At 39.2% G+C, this 16,446-nt stretch overlaps 1 protein-coding gene and 1 long non-coding RNA gene across 2 annotated transcripts in view; one reads left to right on the top strand and one right to left on the bottom strand.

Moving 5' to 3' along the window:
• The window catches only part of ppip5k2 (diphosphoinositol pentakisphosphate kinase 2), a 180,890-nt gene that overhangs the window by 25,189 nt on the left and 139,255 nt on the right, over positions 1-16,446 (bottom strand). The window contains exons 25-28 of the mRNA XM_078565916.1: positions 9,458-9,631; positions 6,451-6,520; positions 5,108-5,227; positions 4,200-4,262 (exon numbers count right to left, since the gene is read on the bottom strand). Coding sequence (XP_078422042.1) covers positions 4,200-4,262; positions 5,108-5,227; positions 6,451-6,520; positions 9,458-9,631 — 427 coding nt within the window. The remainder of the gene's footprint in view (positions 1-4,199; positions 4,263-5,107; positions 5,228-6,450; positions 6,521-9,457; positions 9,632-16,446) is intronic.
• Positions 1-16,446, top strand: part of LOC144695041 (uncharacterized) — a 69,479-nt gene that overhangs the window by 43,415 nt on the left and 9,618 nt on the right. The window lies entirely within an intron of this gene.

Below are 16,446 nucleotides of genomic sequence, written 5' to 3'. Positions count from 1 at the left end.
CACAGGCCTCCGTGAAGGAATACCTGGGCTTCGATTCTGGACTCGAACCCACGTGAACCAATATTTCTTTTCCCTGTGGTCTCTGCACTGTAAATCTTTCTTTTCTCAATCCCACTTTTACTGTATGAATGCGCAGGAGGCAACATTGGAACCCTCCTCCCATGTTTTGTGTGCGCGCAAATAAACAATACCTTTGAGTACATCCTATCTTGAGTTTGCTGTGGGGTTATTCACAGAAATTGAATTACACCAAAACCGAGGGGTCGGGAAATATGCCATTGCTTATAAAGGGGGAAAGAAATCAAAAACATCATTCTGTTTACTGACAGCTGGTGAGAGGAGAAATTAGTGCTGTTCAAATTAAGCCCCCTCCTGTCCAAAACAGCTGTTTGTAATGAGGATTAAGAGGCAAAGTGTTTGATGAACCTAAGTACTGAGCTTCCAATCAGCATTGCCAAGCCCACGGTTGTAACTACAACAAAAGCTTGCATTTACAAAGCGCCTTTCACAAACTCAGGTCGTCCCAAAGTGGCTTAAGGCCAAAGAAGTATTTTTGAAGCGCAGTCACTGTTGTAACATAAGAAATGTGGCAGCCAATTCGTGTCCAGCAAGTCTCTCAAAATGACTAGAATGTTTTGGTGATGTTGATTGAGAGATAAATAATCGCCAAAACACTGGGAAGAAATCTCCTGGGCGTCTTTGGAATAACGGCATACGATCTTTTATGCTCACCTGCAAGGTCAAATCAGGCCTTGGTTTAACATCTCATCTGCAAAATAGTGCAGAACTCAGACTTTGTGCTCAAGTCTCTGGAGTGAGACGTCAACCCATTGTTAACGTCGCAAATGCTGTGAATGCATACTTTATTTGTGATATTGTTGATATTAATTGGGGAAAGATTAGGTCACAAATATATGTTTCCACCTGTGGAGGTGAGGAACTGCGTGGAAGGGAAAAGTAGTCTGCAATTAGGTTTATTCACAAAACCCAGTATAACACATGTTGAAGACAGGCTGGCTCCAGCTTCTTCCTTTGCCAGATGGATGTTCAGCAACTTAACAATCATGACCTACCAACTGAGAGGCAAAAGTGTTAGCAGTAAACCATGGCTGCCACCATTTAAATTATACTATTTTAAATATATGTCGAAGTACTTTAACATATACAATATACCTAATAAATCACCTCAACATTTCAAGAACTTACTGATTTTGAGGAACATTTGAAGGTAAAAACCATCCTTTAAGAACTGACCATCTAGTCAGAATTAGCCCACGAGCTACCAAAATTGGGTGGTGTCAGGGGAAGTACAGAGAATTGGCTAGAAAAAGTTTAAAAACTTAAAAGGGAGAATATACCAGAGATGATTTTACTCCCCTGGATGATAAGAATTCCTTTTTTTCCTAAAGGTTGGACAAAATGAGGACAATTTGATTATTAATTTAGCAAAACTATATTCTTCTCAAATTTAAAACAAATCTGTTCAAGTCCAAGGTACAATGATTACCAAGCATACAACAATTTGTATTTATATAGTTCCTTTAACTTAGTAAAACACCCCAAGGCGGTTCACAAGAGCATAATCAAATAAAATTGACACTGAGCCATATTAAGGGGTATTAAGGCAGATGACCAAAAGCTTGGTCAAAGAGTAGTTTTTGAGGAGGTAAGAGTATTAAAGAGGCGGAGAGGTTTAGAGTGGGAATTTCAGAACTTAGGGTCCAAGCAGCTGACAGCAAGATTGCTGAAGGTGTTGCGATTAAAATTGAGGACGTTTGAGAGGCTGGAATTATAGGAGTGCAGATATCTTGGACTCTGTAGGGTAGGAGGAGATTACAGACATAGGGAAGGATGAGGCTGTGGGGGGATTTAAGAACAGGGATGACAATTTTAAAATTGAGGCATTGTTTAACTGGGAGTGAATGCAGGTCAGCAAGGACAGGGTTGATGGGTGAATGGGACTTGATACAAGTTGAGATGCAGGCAGAGATTTGTACGATCTCAAGTTTGGGGAGGGAGGAAGATGGGAGGCTGGCCAATAGTCGAGTCCATCAGCAGGTGAACTGAGGCAGGAATGGAGTCAGACCATGTTATGGAGGTGGAAATAGGTGGTCTTAGTGATGGCAAGATATGTGGTCAGAAGCTAGCTCTGGGGTCAACATGACACCAAGACTGTGAACAATGTGGTTCAGTTTCAGGAGTTGCCAAGGAGAGGAATGGAAGTGAGGGAATGGAACTTGTGGCAGGAACAAAAGCCGACTGCTTCAGTGTTCCCAATATTTAGTTGGAGGAAATTACTGCTCATCCAGTACTGGATGTCGGACAAGCAGTGTGACAATTTAGAGACAGTAGAGAGGTCGAGAGAGGTAGTAGTGAAGTGGAGCTGGGTGTCATCAGCATATACGTGGAAACTGACATTTTGTGCAAGTGACTGTTTCCTGATGATGTCGTCGAAAGGCAACATGTAGATGAGAAATACGAAGGGGCCAAGGGTAAATCCTTGAAGGACACCAGAGGTAATGATGTGATTACAAAAGCTTTTTAAAAAATTGAAAAAGGTGGACCAGGACAGAGGAGGCCACACTGCCAACTTTTGTCAAGTGTGTTTGAGCTGAAGCTTCATTATACAACAAGTAATATTACCCTATTTTAGTTTCATCCATGTGTTTTGCTGCTTTAGGAAAAGGGAAAACCAAAAAAACTCAGACGCATCAGTACAGTATCAATTTTTAGTGACAGGAATGCCAATAAAACTAAAAAAATGCTAGTAAAAGTAAAAATTGCCATCTCTTGTAACTGGGAAGGCAATTAATAAAATAATGTCATGAGTATCTGTGCAAAGACAAGAATAAATTCAACTATATTTTCCCACTCAAAATTAATTTTGTAAATGGACATGATTCAGCAAAAACTTTTGAGTCAAAACATTTTTGTGATTGTATGTGATAAGAGCAACAAAACAGGTAGTGGCCAGTACTTTTTAATGCTTAATTTCTGTAGTACTGGCCTCCAGTGAACACTTTTATAAATTATAACTTATCTTACATACCCACATACACAATCAAGACCAGATGAAAAACAGTGCCATCGGTAGGCACTTTTTATGAGGGCTTTGCACTGGCGCTGAATGCTGACTGGCATAAAGAACTGAGGGTTATAAGCAATTAATAGGTAAATTTGATATAAATTAGAGTTTATAAAGAGAGTAACAGAGAACTTGGGTGGGCTGGGAGGGTGGAGATGTCATAATTAAGGTCATAAATACATGCACTGTGAAAGAAGGCTTCATGGACCAAGTTGTCTTTTTTCATTCCCAGCTGTCGCATAATCTAATGCTTTTTTTGTCCATCAATTCCCTAAGCTGATTTCTAATATTTGTACTGATGGAGGTGGGCGAAGATCCTAGCATAGGTGAAAAAACTGTGTACACAGTTGGGAACATCACTTATAATTGAACTTCTTCTATCCATTATTCTCTCCTCCATCATATGAAATTTAGGATAAACTTTAAAAAAAGGGCCATGGCTTTTATGTATGTGAGATTAAAATACACCATGGCACTATTAGGATGTTTAGATACTTTGTGTATGCAATACAGGCATATAACCTATATTTCATATTTGATGTATGCAACACAGATATGTAACTTTAATTGTAACAGGTAAAGCCATCAGCTAATTCACAAAGAATTTCTACTATTCCATCATTTCCAATATTTGTGCAAAATGATTCCTATTTCTTCTAAAACAGAACCAAAGTATTGAAATAGGCCTCCTGATTTTCACACATTTCTATGCAGCAAAATATCTCCAAAGATGAATGCAAATGGGTTAAAGGATATGCAATAATTCGTTCAGATTTACAGTAATACTTATTACAAGATGATCTTTCAATAATTTAAAATAAATCCTTTTAACCCTAACAGACTGTCAATCGCACAGAACAAGAACCATTTCCGCATACAACACAAAAATGGTTAGGTATGATATGTATTTTAATGAGAAGGGGAAAAGGTTTAGAGGAAAGAAAGGGAAAAATAAATCATTCTGCAATTCCATGGAACCCATTCCCAAGGGGTGTGTCTAATTGGGAGGATAGGGAAGACAAATGGTATTAAAAGTTTGCATCCAGCATTACAAATAAAAAGGGATGAAGCAAAGGATAATCTTTGCAGGAGAGGGGATAAAAAGCAAACATACCATTGGTTGGGTGTCGAGCAAATGAGATAGAAAATCTTTTTACAGCAGAACTGCGTGTGGCGTCTGAGAAAGAGAAAAACAGGTACCTGAAATTTATAACAGCTAGCAGAACAGGGTTTTTAAAAAAGGATTAAAGTTAGGCTGCATGCAGGATTGTTTAAGAGGGAGAAAAATAAATCAGCGGGAGTAAAAAAGTGTCAGCTGTTACAGATCTCTTGGCTAATACTGACTGTTAAGTGCATATTATAATTTAATATTATGCACATCAAAGTAACAAATTGCAAAGACCAATAGATTAAAGCAGTTAGTGATATAAATAGGGAGCACTTTGCCATTTCTTTCTCCTCCCCCCAATTTCTTAGAAACCCTTTTCAGGTCAACATTATGCATCAAACCACATCCTTCAGCAGAAGCATGGATTTACTACCTAATCCAATAAATTAGTCTTGCTTTCTAACCTCACCTAATCAAATTCTTCACCACTGTTTTTTTGAATTTTACAAGTTATTGCTGGAATGCAAGTTTTCAATTAACATATTTCAATAATTATTACTGCAAGTCAAGGTGGTTTTTAATACAATGTTATAGTGATGTCATGTACTAAATTTTACAACTGGGGGTCCACAGTTATTTGTGCCAACGCCAAGAAAGAAATTTAAGGGTAAAAACTGGCAACATTTTAAAGCTAAGGTGCATATGTGACGTTGAAGTAAATAAAACACGTGTGTAAAAACTGTGCCTGAAGCGTAGATTCGCAATCCATATATGGTACATACGGTGTACAGGCTGGTCCTCCAGGCTATCATGGTTTAGATAGGGAGAAATAGGATTTGGCTATTCTCATCACAGAATTCCACTATTTTTCAAAAAGTGGCTACAGATTTGTCTGTGGTGGTGTGTGCACATACCATCAAAGCAGCCAGATGATGTCAGCTTTTTACGATGCACACGAGCATAATCCTGTAGGTTAGGCGCACTCGAGGAACCCCCAAGCACAGTAGTGCTTAACAGGCCTGCACAATGAGACCCTAATGGGAGTTAGAGAAAACACATACAAACCGGGTGTTCTTTGTTCCAGAAGAGGGATACATGCAGCATGCCTTAAAATTATGACAAGATCGATATCTACTGTTATTAGTAGGGAAAATACATCAACCATTAGAAAATCCTTTATGCAGACACATCAGTTTGTAAGGTACAAAGTTAAGACCGTCAGATACTGAACAGTTAAATGGTTTCATCGTTTAAAAAGCTCTAATAATTTTTAATAGTCTAGGTCATTCATGCAAAACATTTCTGTCCTTTTCCCCCCTCCATTCCCCTATAAAAAGTACGTAGAGATGCCTCAAAAGTATTAGGTTCACCAAGTCAATTCACCAAATAATTGCTCAATTACCCTTTCAAATACTAATGTTCCTGCAAAAAGATTGGGACGAAATTCCATTCACATTTTTGAGGGAGGTAATGCACTGAATACTTCACATTTATTTTCAGAAATTTCTCAAAAACTTTAGAAATGTACCATCTTTAATGTAAAATCTGAGTGCCCAAAATAGGAAATTCAAATCTTTTATACTTTATATAAATCATGAGATAATATGCCTACACCATGCTTTATTCCCTTATGCATGCTAATTGTTCAAATATTAATCTAATCTATAATTTTAAAAATATTTGTTTTTGATGATGTATAGCCATTTACAAATTAAATACAATAACTGTCAGCTCCTTTTCAACAAAAGTTTCCAAACATAACAGTATTTGATGACCTTATCACAGAATCTGTACGAGCAAGAGAGAAAAATAAAGCAAGATCTTACAGCAAATATCAGTTTGGTAAGAAGCCAAGGCTTGTTAGATCAATTTGCTGCATACTCATGCTTTATAGGAGTGACTTCAAAATTCAATCAAAGCATTACAGATTACTCACATGGTGGTTGAATCTTTCAAATGAGACAGTTTTTAAATTCAACATGTTGCTTTATACATCTGAAACTTCAGAAACATTTCAATTCTGCATTCACAATTTGCACAACTTTTTTTGAATCCCAAAATTAACACCAAAAGCCATTAAAAGCCAGCACTAAACAATAAATAAAACACTTAACATGTTTTTCCTTTGATACCTATAATTCCTTCTAATACCTGCACAGAACAATTCTAAATATTAATCATTTCCTTTTAATAAAAATAGAAGCAGAATTGGTAGAAATCATCATTGTGTAGTTGCCTGTACAGATTCAGCACTTACCAAGTCCAGTGTATTTCTGCTCTGCGTGGGTCCTTCCAATTCGCAAAAGAGGAGTGTTTTCCGCAAGAATCTGCACAGTAATAGTGAACAATGTTTTGAATATTCAAATTATTGAACAGCAAGAACAAAAAGCAGTTTTTATACTAAGGCCTGCTTCAGACAATCAATGTTAATAAGCTGCATGATTAATGTTAGTGGAAACATATAGATGGAGACAATGATAGATCATGCAAAATCCTTCAGCCTGAAATGGGTCCATTCCACCTACAATGTCCTTGCCATGGGATGAACATAGCAAACATTGGATTAACACAGTGGTAAAATAAACATGTGGGGAAAATGTCAATTTACAACAGCAAACAGATACCACTATACTGCTTCATCATTTAATTATACTGCCTCAGTACAGGCAAAAAAACAGATTTGAGAGAATACATCTTTACTCCATGCAGGGGGTACAACAGTGCTTTTTAGACACTGCACATTCCTGATTAGTGTCTTACGTTGCAGTACCTCTTTTCATTTAAATTGTGTTTTACTTTTGGGGTCCCTACATGTGAACAGTTTTCATTCTTCAGATGCCTGCACCATATATTTTTCTCCACCACAAACTAATTTCCTCCAAAGTGGCTTGATTCAGCTGAAAAAAATGTTTGTAATCCAAAGTTTGAGCACCTATCGTGATCCTCAGCAATATAAAGCTATTAACTGGCCAATGGGAACAGTATTTGCCATAAAGGTTTTAATTATATGAATTTTTATTCGGATAAATGTGTGGATACTCACACTAGAACAAAAAATATTTGTACATGATGACAAGATGTTTATTTTCAAGTTTGGACACAGGAATTGGAATAATTACTGACCACTTACTGAAAATATCTAAACATGTTGGGATGCATTGATCGCAATGGCTTTTCACCAATTTGAAACAAGTTATTCCAACTTTTTATAAGCAATAGATCAGATTGCATTGGATTATTAAGAACAGTTTTCAGCTCTGTACTTAGGTATTGTTGCATTGGAGAAGGTTCAGAACAATGAGGCTCACATGATAGCTTACTCCATGTGGTGTGGTAGTAAACCACACAGATTGGAAAGGTCCGGAATTGCATCTCTAGCCTGAAATGAACTCAATCACTTGAAGGCATTGGGGAGAAAGCTGATATCAAGTTAAATCAGGCAGGTTCCTGTTCCTGAATTTTTTGCAGAGACCTTTTTGTTTGCATGTGGATATCAGGGTTTTGTTCTGTCATGGTGCACTCAGTCAAATTAGCTGCAAACATTCACTAGCCCGGTTCACATATGAGGTACCATTTAGTTAAGGTGCCAGAGTTTTGTTTGCAGTGTGGAGCTCGACTCCAACTGAAATTACCATCCCAAAAGAGGGGAAAATTGTAAAAAATAAAGTGAAATTCACTGGACTGATTGTTTTCATTGTGGAAAGTCAATTGCAAGGTGACCTGATCCAAGTTTCTAAAATACTGAGGAATGGATCATTTAGATGCAAGCAGGCTGTTTAATTTTGATTATAAATACAGAACTAAATGGCATGAATACAATGCTAAAACTGGATTTGAGTTTGGAAAGAGTTATTACCCTCCCACATGTACAGAACAGTGGGCATGTGTAACAGATTTCCACTTAAAGGTCCAGTTGTGTTAATAATACCTGTAAAAGAGCTGAATGTATATCTGGTTCAAAGCAAGTTTCAAGCTTAAAAGGATAAATACAAACAGATGATCGAGTGCTGAGTGGAACATAGTAGTTCCTGAGCTGCTGGGGTCTTAAGAGTTGTGATGCCAAAAGGCAACTGTTCAAGGATGCATAATGTAGGGTGTAAGGTCAAATAGGTAAATTGAGTTTTGCTTGATTTACCTTTGCCTGATAAAAGAACAACGAACCTCAGTAACTTGTCAGGAGATTAAATGAGTTGGATAAAGTTCATAGCAAGATTGGGTGGCATATAATCTTTGGAAGGAACAGGCTTGATGGTCCCATTGGTCTTTTGCCATTCACATTTTTATGTTAAGTGAGAAAGACAATACAAGGCTTTCCCACTTCCTAATTTGTAATCTGATTGTCTAAAGTGCTTTTGAGCAATGCTAAGTTACAGAGTTTTAAAAGGGCAGGAAGTTCTGATACTAAAAAGGTACCTGGATTTGCACCTGAAGCGCAAGGTGAAAGAACAGGTGCTGGAAAGTGAGATTAAAGTGAGTGGCTAGTTTCTTTTTTTCCTCTCTTTTTTTGGCCAACGCAGACACGATGGACTGAATGGTTCTAAAACTCAGTCATCGACCAAGGTGTACCTTATGCTGCAAAGGCTATCCTACCAGTCAATTTTCAGTGTATTTATTTAAAACAGGTTATCTACCGAGCTACATCTAATTTGGGAATAAAGTAGTTCTGATTTAGGGGCTAATTTTAACCCAACTCATCAGACAGGAAACAGGGGTTGCTTGGAATGCTAGATTTGTACACCACCAATTATTACTCTTCATTCACTTCAAGGAATAAAATTAGTGGGTGTAAAATCAGCATTGCAATTGATCCCATCAGTTTCCTGATCAATGAGTTAGGTTAAAATTGGTTGCAATATTTTCAAATATATGGAACAATGAAATTGGTACTGCAACATTCAAGTTAATAGAGAACAGACCTGCCACAGTTCTGTAAAGGATAGAATAAAGAAATGCAAGAGCAGCAACCATTCTTGCGTGGATAAGCATCAAAATAGCAAAATATCATTTAATCTGCATGTTTTACAAATACAACTGTTCTAGAATCAAATTAATGTAATAATGTCTGAATAAATAGAATAACTATTCATGCCAACTATTTCCACTTAATTTGCCAATTTAAAAATCTTGTGTTAATTGTTTTATAATCATAGAGCTCAATGTTAAAATTAATAACAGGGGCTTTTAAGACAGACTTGAGGAATTACTGTGAATGTTTGACCAGTGAAAATGGCAATTTTCATAAAAATGAAGGAAAATTGAAAAACCTGTTGCCATGAGCCAAAAATACTTGATGTGAAAGCCAATGATTTGGGGGAGACAGGGGAAGAAGTGATTTGTTCCCCTGATCTGCGTCTTCGACGCCCAGCACCCACACCACTAGTGTAATGCATCCAGGTACCACTACACTCTGGGCTAGACAGACTCAGGGGGCTCTCTTCCTGGAAGTGAGAAAAGGGGGCAAAAACAACAGCAAAGCATGCAAAGTTAGACATATTTAAAACAAAGGAATCAGTAATAGCACTACTAATTGTGTATCATAAGTTATTATGCATCTATTACAACAATAGCATCTGACAACCCCATGGTATAAATGCCAGATCAGCCAAAATTTTTAATCTAAAAATAAAATATAAAAAGGTACCCTATTGACATGCATACAGACCATACTGTGTTTTTTTAAAAAAAAATTAATCCATATAGGAGATGCAGGCTTTCTGCGAGCTTTTTTTAAAGCAGGGACAGAGGGGAGGTTTCCAGTTTGCAGTGGAGCCTATGTGCATATCAATACAGTAATCAAATACTTAGTTTCGAAGTTAGAGGTGTAAATATAAAACAAGGTTTGACACATTTATGATCCAGGTGAATCTAAAAACAGCTACATGATCAATACAAAAGAAACACCCCATGCAATTAAAATTTGTAGTACATAATTAATATAATTGCTTCTACTTATCACCTGCAATTCACTTTATACAATCTAAAAAAAATCAAAAGAACAATTTCAAGCTGTTCATTTCCTCTGTAATTATACTCTGTTTCTAACATGATGCTTAGATATTATGTACACAGGGATTCCCAACCTTTGAAGAAAGGAGCCAGATCACTATATTGCAACCTATGAAAGGGCAGCATAGACTGACTCAATGCTAAACACAGCTTGAAACTGAATACATTCCATTTTAAATTGACACCAGGTCAATGCTATAGACATTGAAGTAAACAGAAAGAGAAAGAAAGAAAGACAGAGAAAGAGACAAAGGAAAAAAAGTCACCACTGAGAAGCAAGGCCAACTGGAGTCAGAGCAATGAGAAGTAAGGCTAAATTAATAACAGTGGGTGGAGGAGTAGCAGGCTCAGTAAGACAATTGAAAAATAAGTCACTCTTTGCAGAATGCCTACTTGATTCAAACATCCCATCATTGATGTCCATAGGTAGTACATGGAGGAATTTGTCTGGGAAAATGAACTTCAACCTACAATTGTGCATGGGCACAGCACATCAGATGTAAAGGTCACATGGTACAGATTCAGCCTATAAGCCACAGGCTGGACACCCATGATGCACACCCAGTATATGCCTTCTTTAATCTCAACACTACAGATAATTTATGATACATACAATACAGTAATTATCAAATCCTGTTACCAATTATAAGTTTAATAAAACAAGGAATTGAATAAAACACGCATGGTTTAATAATCAATAATAAAGAAGGAAATAAAGGTAAATGAGAACATTAAAGGATAAAAGCACTATGGCAAATATTAAGTGTGGCGGTAACATAGACTATCATGGAGGTGTGCATTTACACCTTAAATTCAAATGACTGTAAAGCTGATTGAACATTTTAACTTGTAAATATTTGTGATAAACAGATTTCATTTGGATAGAAAATGAGATAAAAACAAAAATAGTTAAAATATTTGATGGAAGAACATCAAAATTACTAATTACATTAGAGCTCCTGGATAATTGAGTGAATAGGGAGCAATTTTTTAGGTGCTCCTTCCTGGTGTTAATACTTGCAATTCAAATCACAAGTTCCATATATGAGGTTTAAAAATCTTGGTATTACTTCACTCCAACTGATCAAAATTCATGCTCTATAAAAACTGGCATTGGGGCCACAGTGTGCGCTTACTATGATTGGAAAGGTGCCTTGGGATGGAGGCAAATGCAATTCTCTGTTAAGTAGCATGGATGAGGCATGCAGTGCTAGATGGGTAGAGAGGAGCAGTGGGGCAATTGGCAGCGGGAGTGTGTGAAAGGGAGGGTAGGGCCAGAAGGGGGCGGGGTCAGTCGTGGTGTGGAGGCGGCGGGGCCATTAACAGCAAGAGTCTGAGAACAGCGGGGCCATTCACAGCGAGAGTCTGAGAGGAGCAGGGCCACTAACAGTGAAAGAGTGCAAGTGAAGCGGGCCCATTAACAGCAAGAGAGTGCGAGAAGAGTTTGGCTATTAACGGCAAGAGTGCAAGTGAAGCGGGCCAAACAGCAAGAGAGTGCGAGAGGGGTTTGGGTATTAACAGCAAGAGGGAGTGAGTGATGCGGGCCATTAACAGTGAGAGAGTGCGAGCGAAGCGGGGCCATTAGCAAAGAGAATGCAAGAGGAGCGGGGCCATTAAAAGTGAGTCCGAAAACAGTGCGAGAGGACAGACTAACAATCAGTGTGAGGTCACAGAGAAACAGCTAAGCGATTGGTTGGTGAGTATTTTGCTCCTTTATCTTTCAAAAGTGTGTCATTTATTAATTATTGCAAGGTTTTATTGGTAGTATTAAGGTCTATTAGCAGTAGTAAAGGTTATTGGGAGTAGTAGGTTTAATTAAGTATACATTAATTAAGGAAATTAATTAACTAACATAATAAAGATGACAGGGCAGGTGTTGTGTTGTGACTGTGGAATGTAGGTGCTCCTGGCACCAATGTGTCCAAGGCAAACACATCTGCAATAATGAAGCTTAAGGAGCTTTGGCTCAGAGTCACTGAGCTGGAAGTAGAGCAGCAGACACTGATGCATCAGGGAGCAGGAGAGGTACTTGGACACTTATTCAAGGAGGTGGTCACACCCCTTAGGGTATGCAGAACTTCACAGTTCTTCAATGGTCAGGGGCAGGCGTGTGTGACTGCAGGTCAGACAGGTATGGGGACCCAGCATGTAGTGATAGAAAGGCTTCAGCGCCTGCCTTTGACCAACAGGTACAAGGTGTTTGCCACCTGTGTGGGTGAAAAGGACTGCAAGGTGGATGAGCAGGCTGACCATAGAACCATGGTGAAGGATGTCATTCAAATGGGTGGAGCAGAGGGGAGTGTGGTGGTGATAGGAGACAGTAGAGTCAGGGGGGTAGATACTGTTTGCTGCAGCCACGACACAGAGCTTCAAATGTTGCGCTGCCTGCCTAGTGCCAGGGTTAAGGGCGTTTCCTCATGGCTGGAGAGGATTTTGGAGTGGGACGGGGAAGGTTCAGTTATCGTGGTCCGTGTAGGAACCAAGGATATAGGTAGAACTAGGAATTATGTTCTGCTAAGAGAATTTGAGGAGTTAGAGTCCAAATTAAAACACAGAACATCAATCACCTCTGAATTGTTACCTGAGCTACTTGCCGATTGGCATAAGGTTAAACAGATTAGGGAATTAAATGCGTGGCTGAAAGAGTGGCATGGGAAGAAGGGGTTTTGATTCATGGGGCACTGTCATCAGTACTCAGAGAAGAGTAAGCTATTCCACTGAGATGGACTCCACTTGAAACGGGCTGAGACATCTGTGTCCTGGCCAATTGTATAACTCGGGCAGTGGACAAGGCTTTAAACTCATGTTGGGGGGGGGGTATCAGAATGTATAGTGATGTGGGTAAAGACCTGCAGGGTGGGGACAGGAAGGGACAAAGAGCTTAACAAAAAATGTACATCAACGAATAAGGTCATTGCAGGTGACGGAAATAAAAAATGAAATTTAAGTTTCTTTATCTGAATTCACAAAGCATCTGGAATTAGGTAGATGAACTAGTGGCACAAAGAGAGTTAAATGGTTTAGATTTAATCGCCATTACGGAGGCATATTTACAAGGTGATCAAGGTTGGGAATAAATATTCCAGGGTACACAATATTTCGGAAAGACAGACAGAATGGCAAAGGAAGTGGGGTAGCCCTTACACTAAAGGATGACATAAGGACATTAGTGAGAAAGGATCTGGCTTCTGAAGATCATGAAGTAGAATTGGTATGGGTGGAAATTAGGAATAGCAAGAGTTGGAAAACACTGGTGGGAGTAGTTTATAGACCCTTTAACAGTACCATTGGGCAAAGCATTAAACAAGAAATTATTGGAGCCTGTAACAAAGTAAATGTAATAATTGCGGGGTCTTTAATCTTCATATAGACTGGGACAATCAAATTGGCAAGAATGGTTCAAAAGATGAGTTTGTAGGATTTTTTCCGACAGTTTATTGGAGCAGTACGTAGTGCAACCGACTAGGGATAAAACTATCTTAGATCTGGCATTGTGTAATGAAACAGAATTAATCAGTAATGTCATTATGAAAAATCCACTGGGAAATAGTGACTATAACGCCATTCAATTCCATGTTAAGTTTGAAAATGACATATTCCAATCGCAAACAAAAATCTTAAATAAAGCCAATTACATAGGTATGAGGGGAAAATTGGATAAGGTTAATTGGGTAAGAAGTCTAAAAGGTATGGAGGTAAATGAACAGTGGGAAACATTTAAAGAAACGATTCAAAATGTTCAACAAAAATACATTGCATTGAAGAACAAAAACTGAGCAAGAAGGACCCTTCTGTGGTTCACTCAAGTTAAGGATAGTATTAAATTAAAAGAGGCTTACAATGTTGCAAAAAAACTGTAGCAAGTCCGAGGATTGGGCGTGCTTTAGAAACTAACAAAAGGGCACCAAAAAGTTGATAAAAAGAGAAAAAAATTAGAACATGAGAGTAAACTAGCCAGAAATATAAAAACAGACTGTAAGAGCTTTTCTAAGTATTTAAAAAATGAAGAGAGTAACTGAAGTAACTTGTTCACTGAAGTAAATGTTGGTCCCTTGGAAGCAGATATAGGGGAAATTATCATGGAGAACGAAGAAATGGTGGAAGAAAAAAAATACAAGTTCCATACCAGAAATAGGCAAAAGATAAGGCTGAAGCATTTGCAGCCATCTTCAGCCAGAAGAATCGAGTGGATTATCCACCTCGGCCTCCAGAGGTCCCAGCATCACAGATGCGAGTCTTCAGCTAATTTGATTCACTCCATGTGGTATCAAGGAATAGCTGAAGGCACTAGATACTGCAAAGGCTATGGGCCGTGACAACATTCCAGCAATAATGCTGAAGACTTGTGCTCCAGAGCTAGCCGTGTCCCTAGCCCTGATGTTCCAGTACAGCTGCAACACTAGCATCTACCCAACAATGTGGAAAATTGCCCAGGTATGTCCTGTTCATAAAAAAAAGGACAAATCCAACCCAACCAATTACTGCGCCATCAGTCTACCCTCGATCATCAGCAAGGTGATGGAAGGGGTCGTCGACAGTCCTATCAAATGACACTTACTCAACAATAACCTGCTCACTGAAGTTCAGTTTGGGTTCCACCAGGGTCACTCAGCTCCTGACCTCATTACAGCCTTGGTCCAAACCTGGACAAGAGAGCTGAACTCAAAAGGTGAGGTGAGAGTCACTGCCCTTGACATCAAGGCAGCATTTGACCTAGTCTGGCATCAAGGAGCCCTAGAAAAACTGAAGTCAATACGAATCAGGGAGAAAGCGCTCCACTGGTTGGAGACATATCTAGCACAAAGGAAGATGGTTGTGGTTGTTGGAGGTCAATCATCTCAGTTCTATGACATTACTGCGGGAGTTCCTCAAAGTAGTGTCCTAGGCTGAAACATCTTCAGGTGTTTCATCAACGACCTTCCATCATAAGGCCAGAAGTGGGGATGTTCACTGATGATTGCACGGTGTTCAGCACCATTCGCGACTCCTCAGGTACTGAAGCAGTCCATGTGCAGATGCAGAAAGATCTGGACAACATCCAGGCTTGGGCTGACAAGTGGCAAGTAACATTTGCGCTACACAAGTGTCAGGCAATGACCATCTCCAACAAGAGAGAATGCAACCATCTCACCTTGACATCCAATGACATTACCATCGCTGAATCCCCCATTATCAATATCCTGGGGGTTACCATTGACCAGAAACTGAACTGGACTAGCCATATAAATACTGTGTCTACAAGAACAGGTCAGAGGCTGGGAATTCTGTGGAGACTAACTCACCTCCTGACTCCCCAAAGTCTGTCCACCAACTACAAGGTACGAATCAAGAGTATGACAGCATACTTTCCACTTACCTGGATGATTGCAGCTCCAACAACACAAGAAGCTTAACACCATTTAGGTCAAAGCAGCAGGCTTGACTGGCATCCCATCCACCACCGTAGACATTAACTCCCTCCCCACCACCCATGCACAAAGGCAGCAATGTGCACCATCTACAAGATGCACTGTTGTAACTCATCAAGGCTCCTTTGATAGCGCCTTCCAAATCCATGACCTATACAACCTGGAAGGACAAGGCCAGTAGATGCATCCTCCACCACCACCAAGTTCTCCTCCAAGTCAAACACCATCCTGAGTTGGAACGATATCGCAGTTCCTTCACTGCCACTGGGTCAAACTCCGGGAACTCCCTTCCTAACATCACTGTGGGTGTTCCTACAACACATGGACTGCAGCGGTTCAAGGAGGCAGCTCACCACCACCTTCTCAAGGGAAATTAGGGATGGGCAATAAATGCTGGCCTAGCCAGCAAGCCCACATCCCATGAACGAATAAAAGAAAGACAATTAACTAGGGGCTAAAATGTAAGGAAAATTGATATCATACAAACATAAATATGAACATCCAAATTAGAGGCAGGAGTAGGCCGCTCGGCCCCTCGAGCTTGCTATTGGAGAAACATAAGGGACTAAAACATGAAAATCACTGGGATGATGGCCTACACCCTAGGGTTCTAAAAGAGATAGTCAGCACATCCACTATCTCTACAGCTATGATTTTCTAAAATTCCTTAGGTTCAGGAATGGTCCCACTAGATTGAAAGTTGGCAAATGTTACACCGCTACTCAAGAAAGGAGGGAGTAAGAAAGCAGTGAACTATAGGCCAGTTAGTTTAACTTCAGTTGTTGGGAAAATGCTGGAATCTATTATTGAGCAAGTCTTAACAATGCACTTAGAAAAGC

The sequence above is a fragment of the Cetorhinus maximus genome, chromosome 2 (genome assembly GCF_964194155.1).
Source record: "Cetorhinus maximus chromosome 2, sCetMax3.hap1.1, whole genome shotgun sequence".
NCBI lineage: Eukaryota > Metazoa > Chordata > Chondrichthyes > Lamniformes > Cetorhinidae > Cetorhinus > Cetorhinus maximus.
Note: the sequence above shows the minus strand (reverse complement) of the source record. Positions and strands in the feature narration are given on the sequence as shown.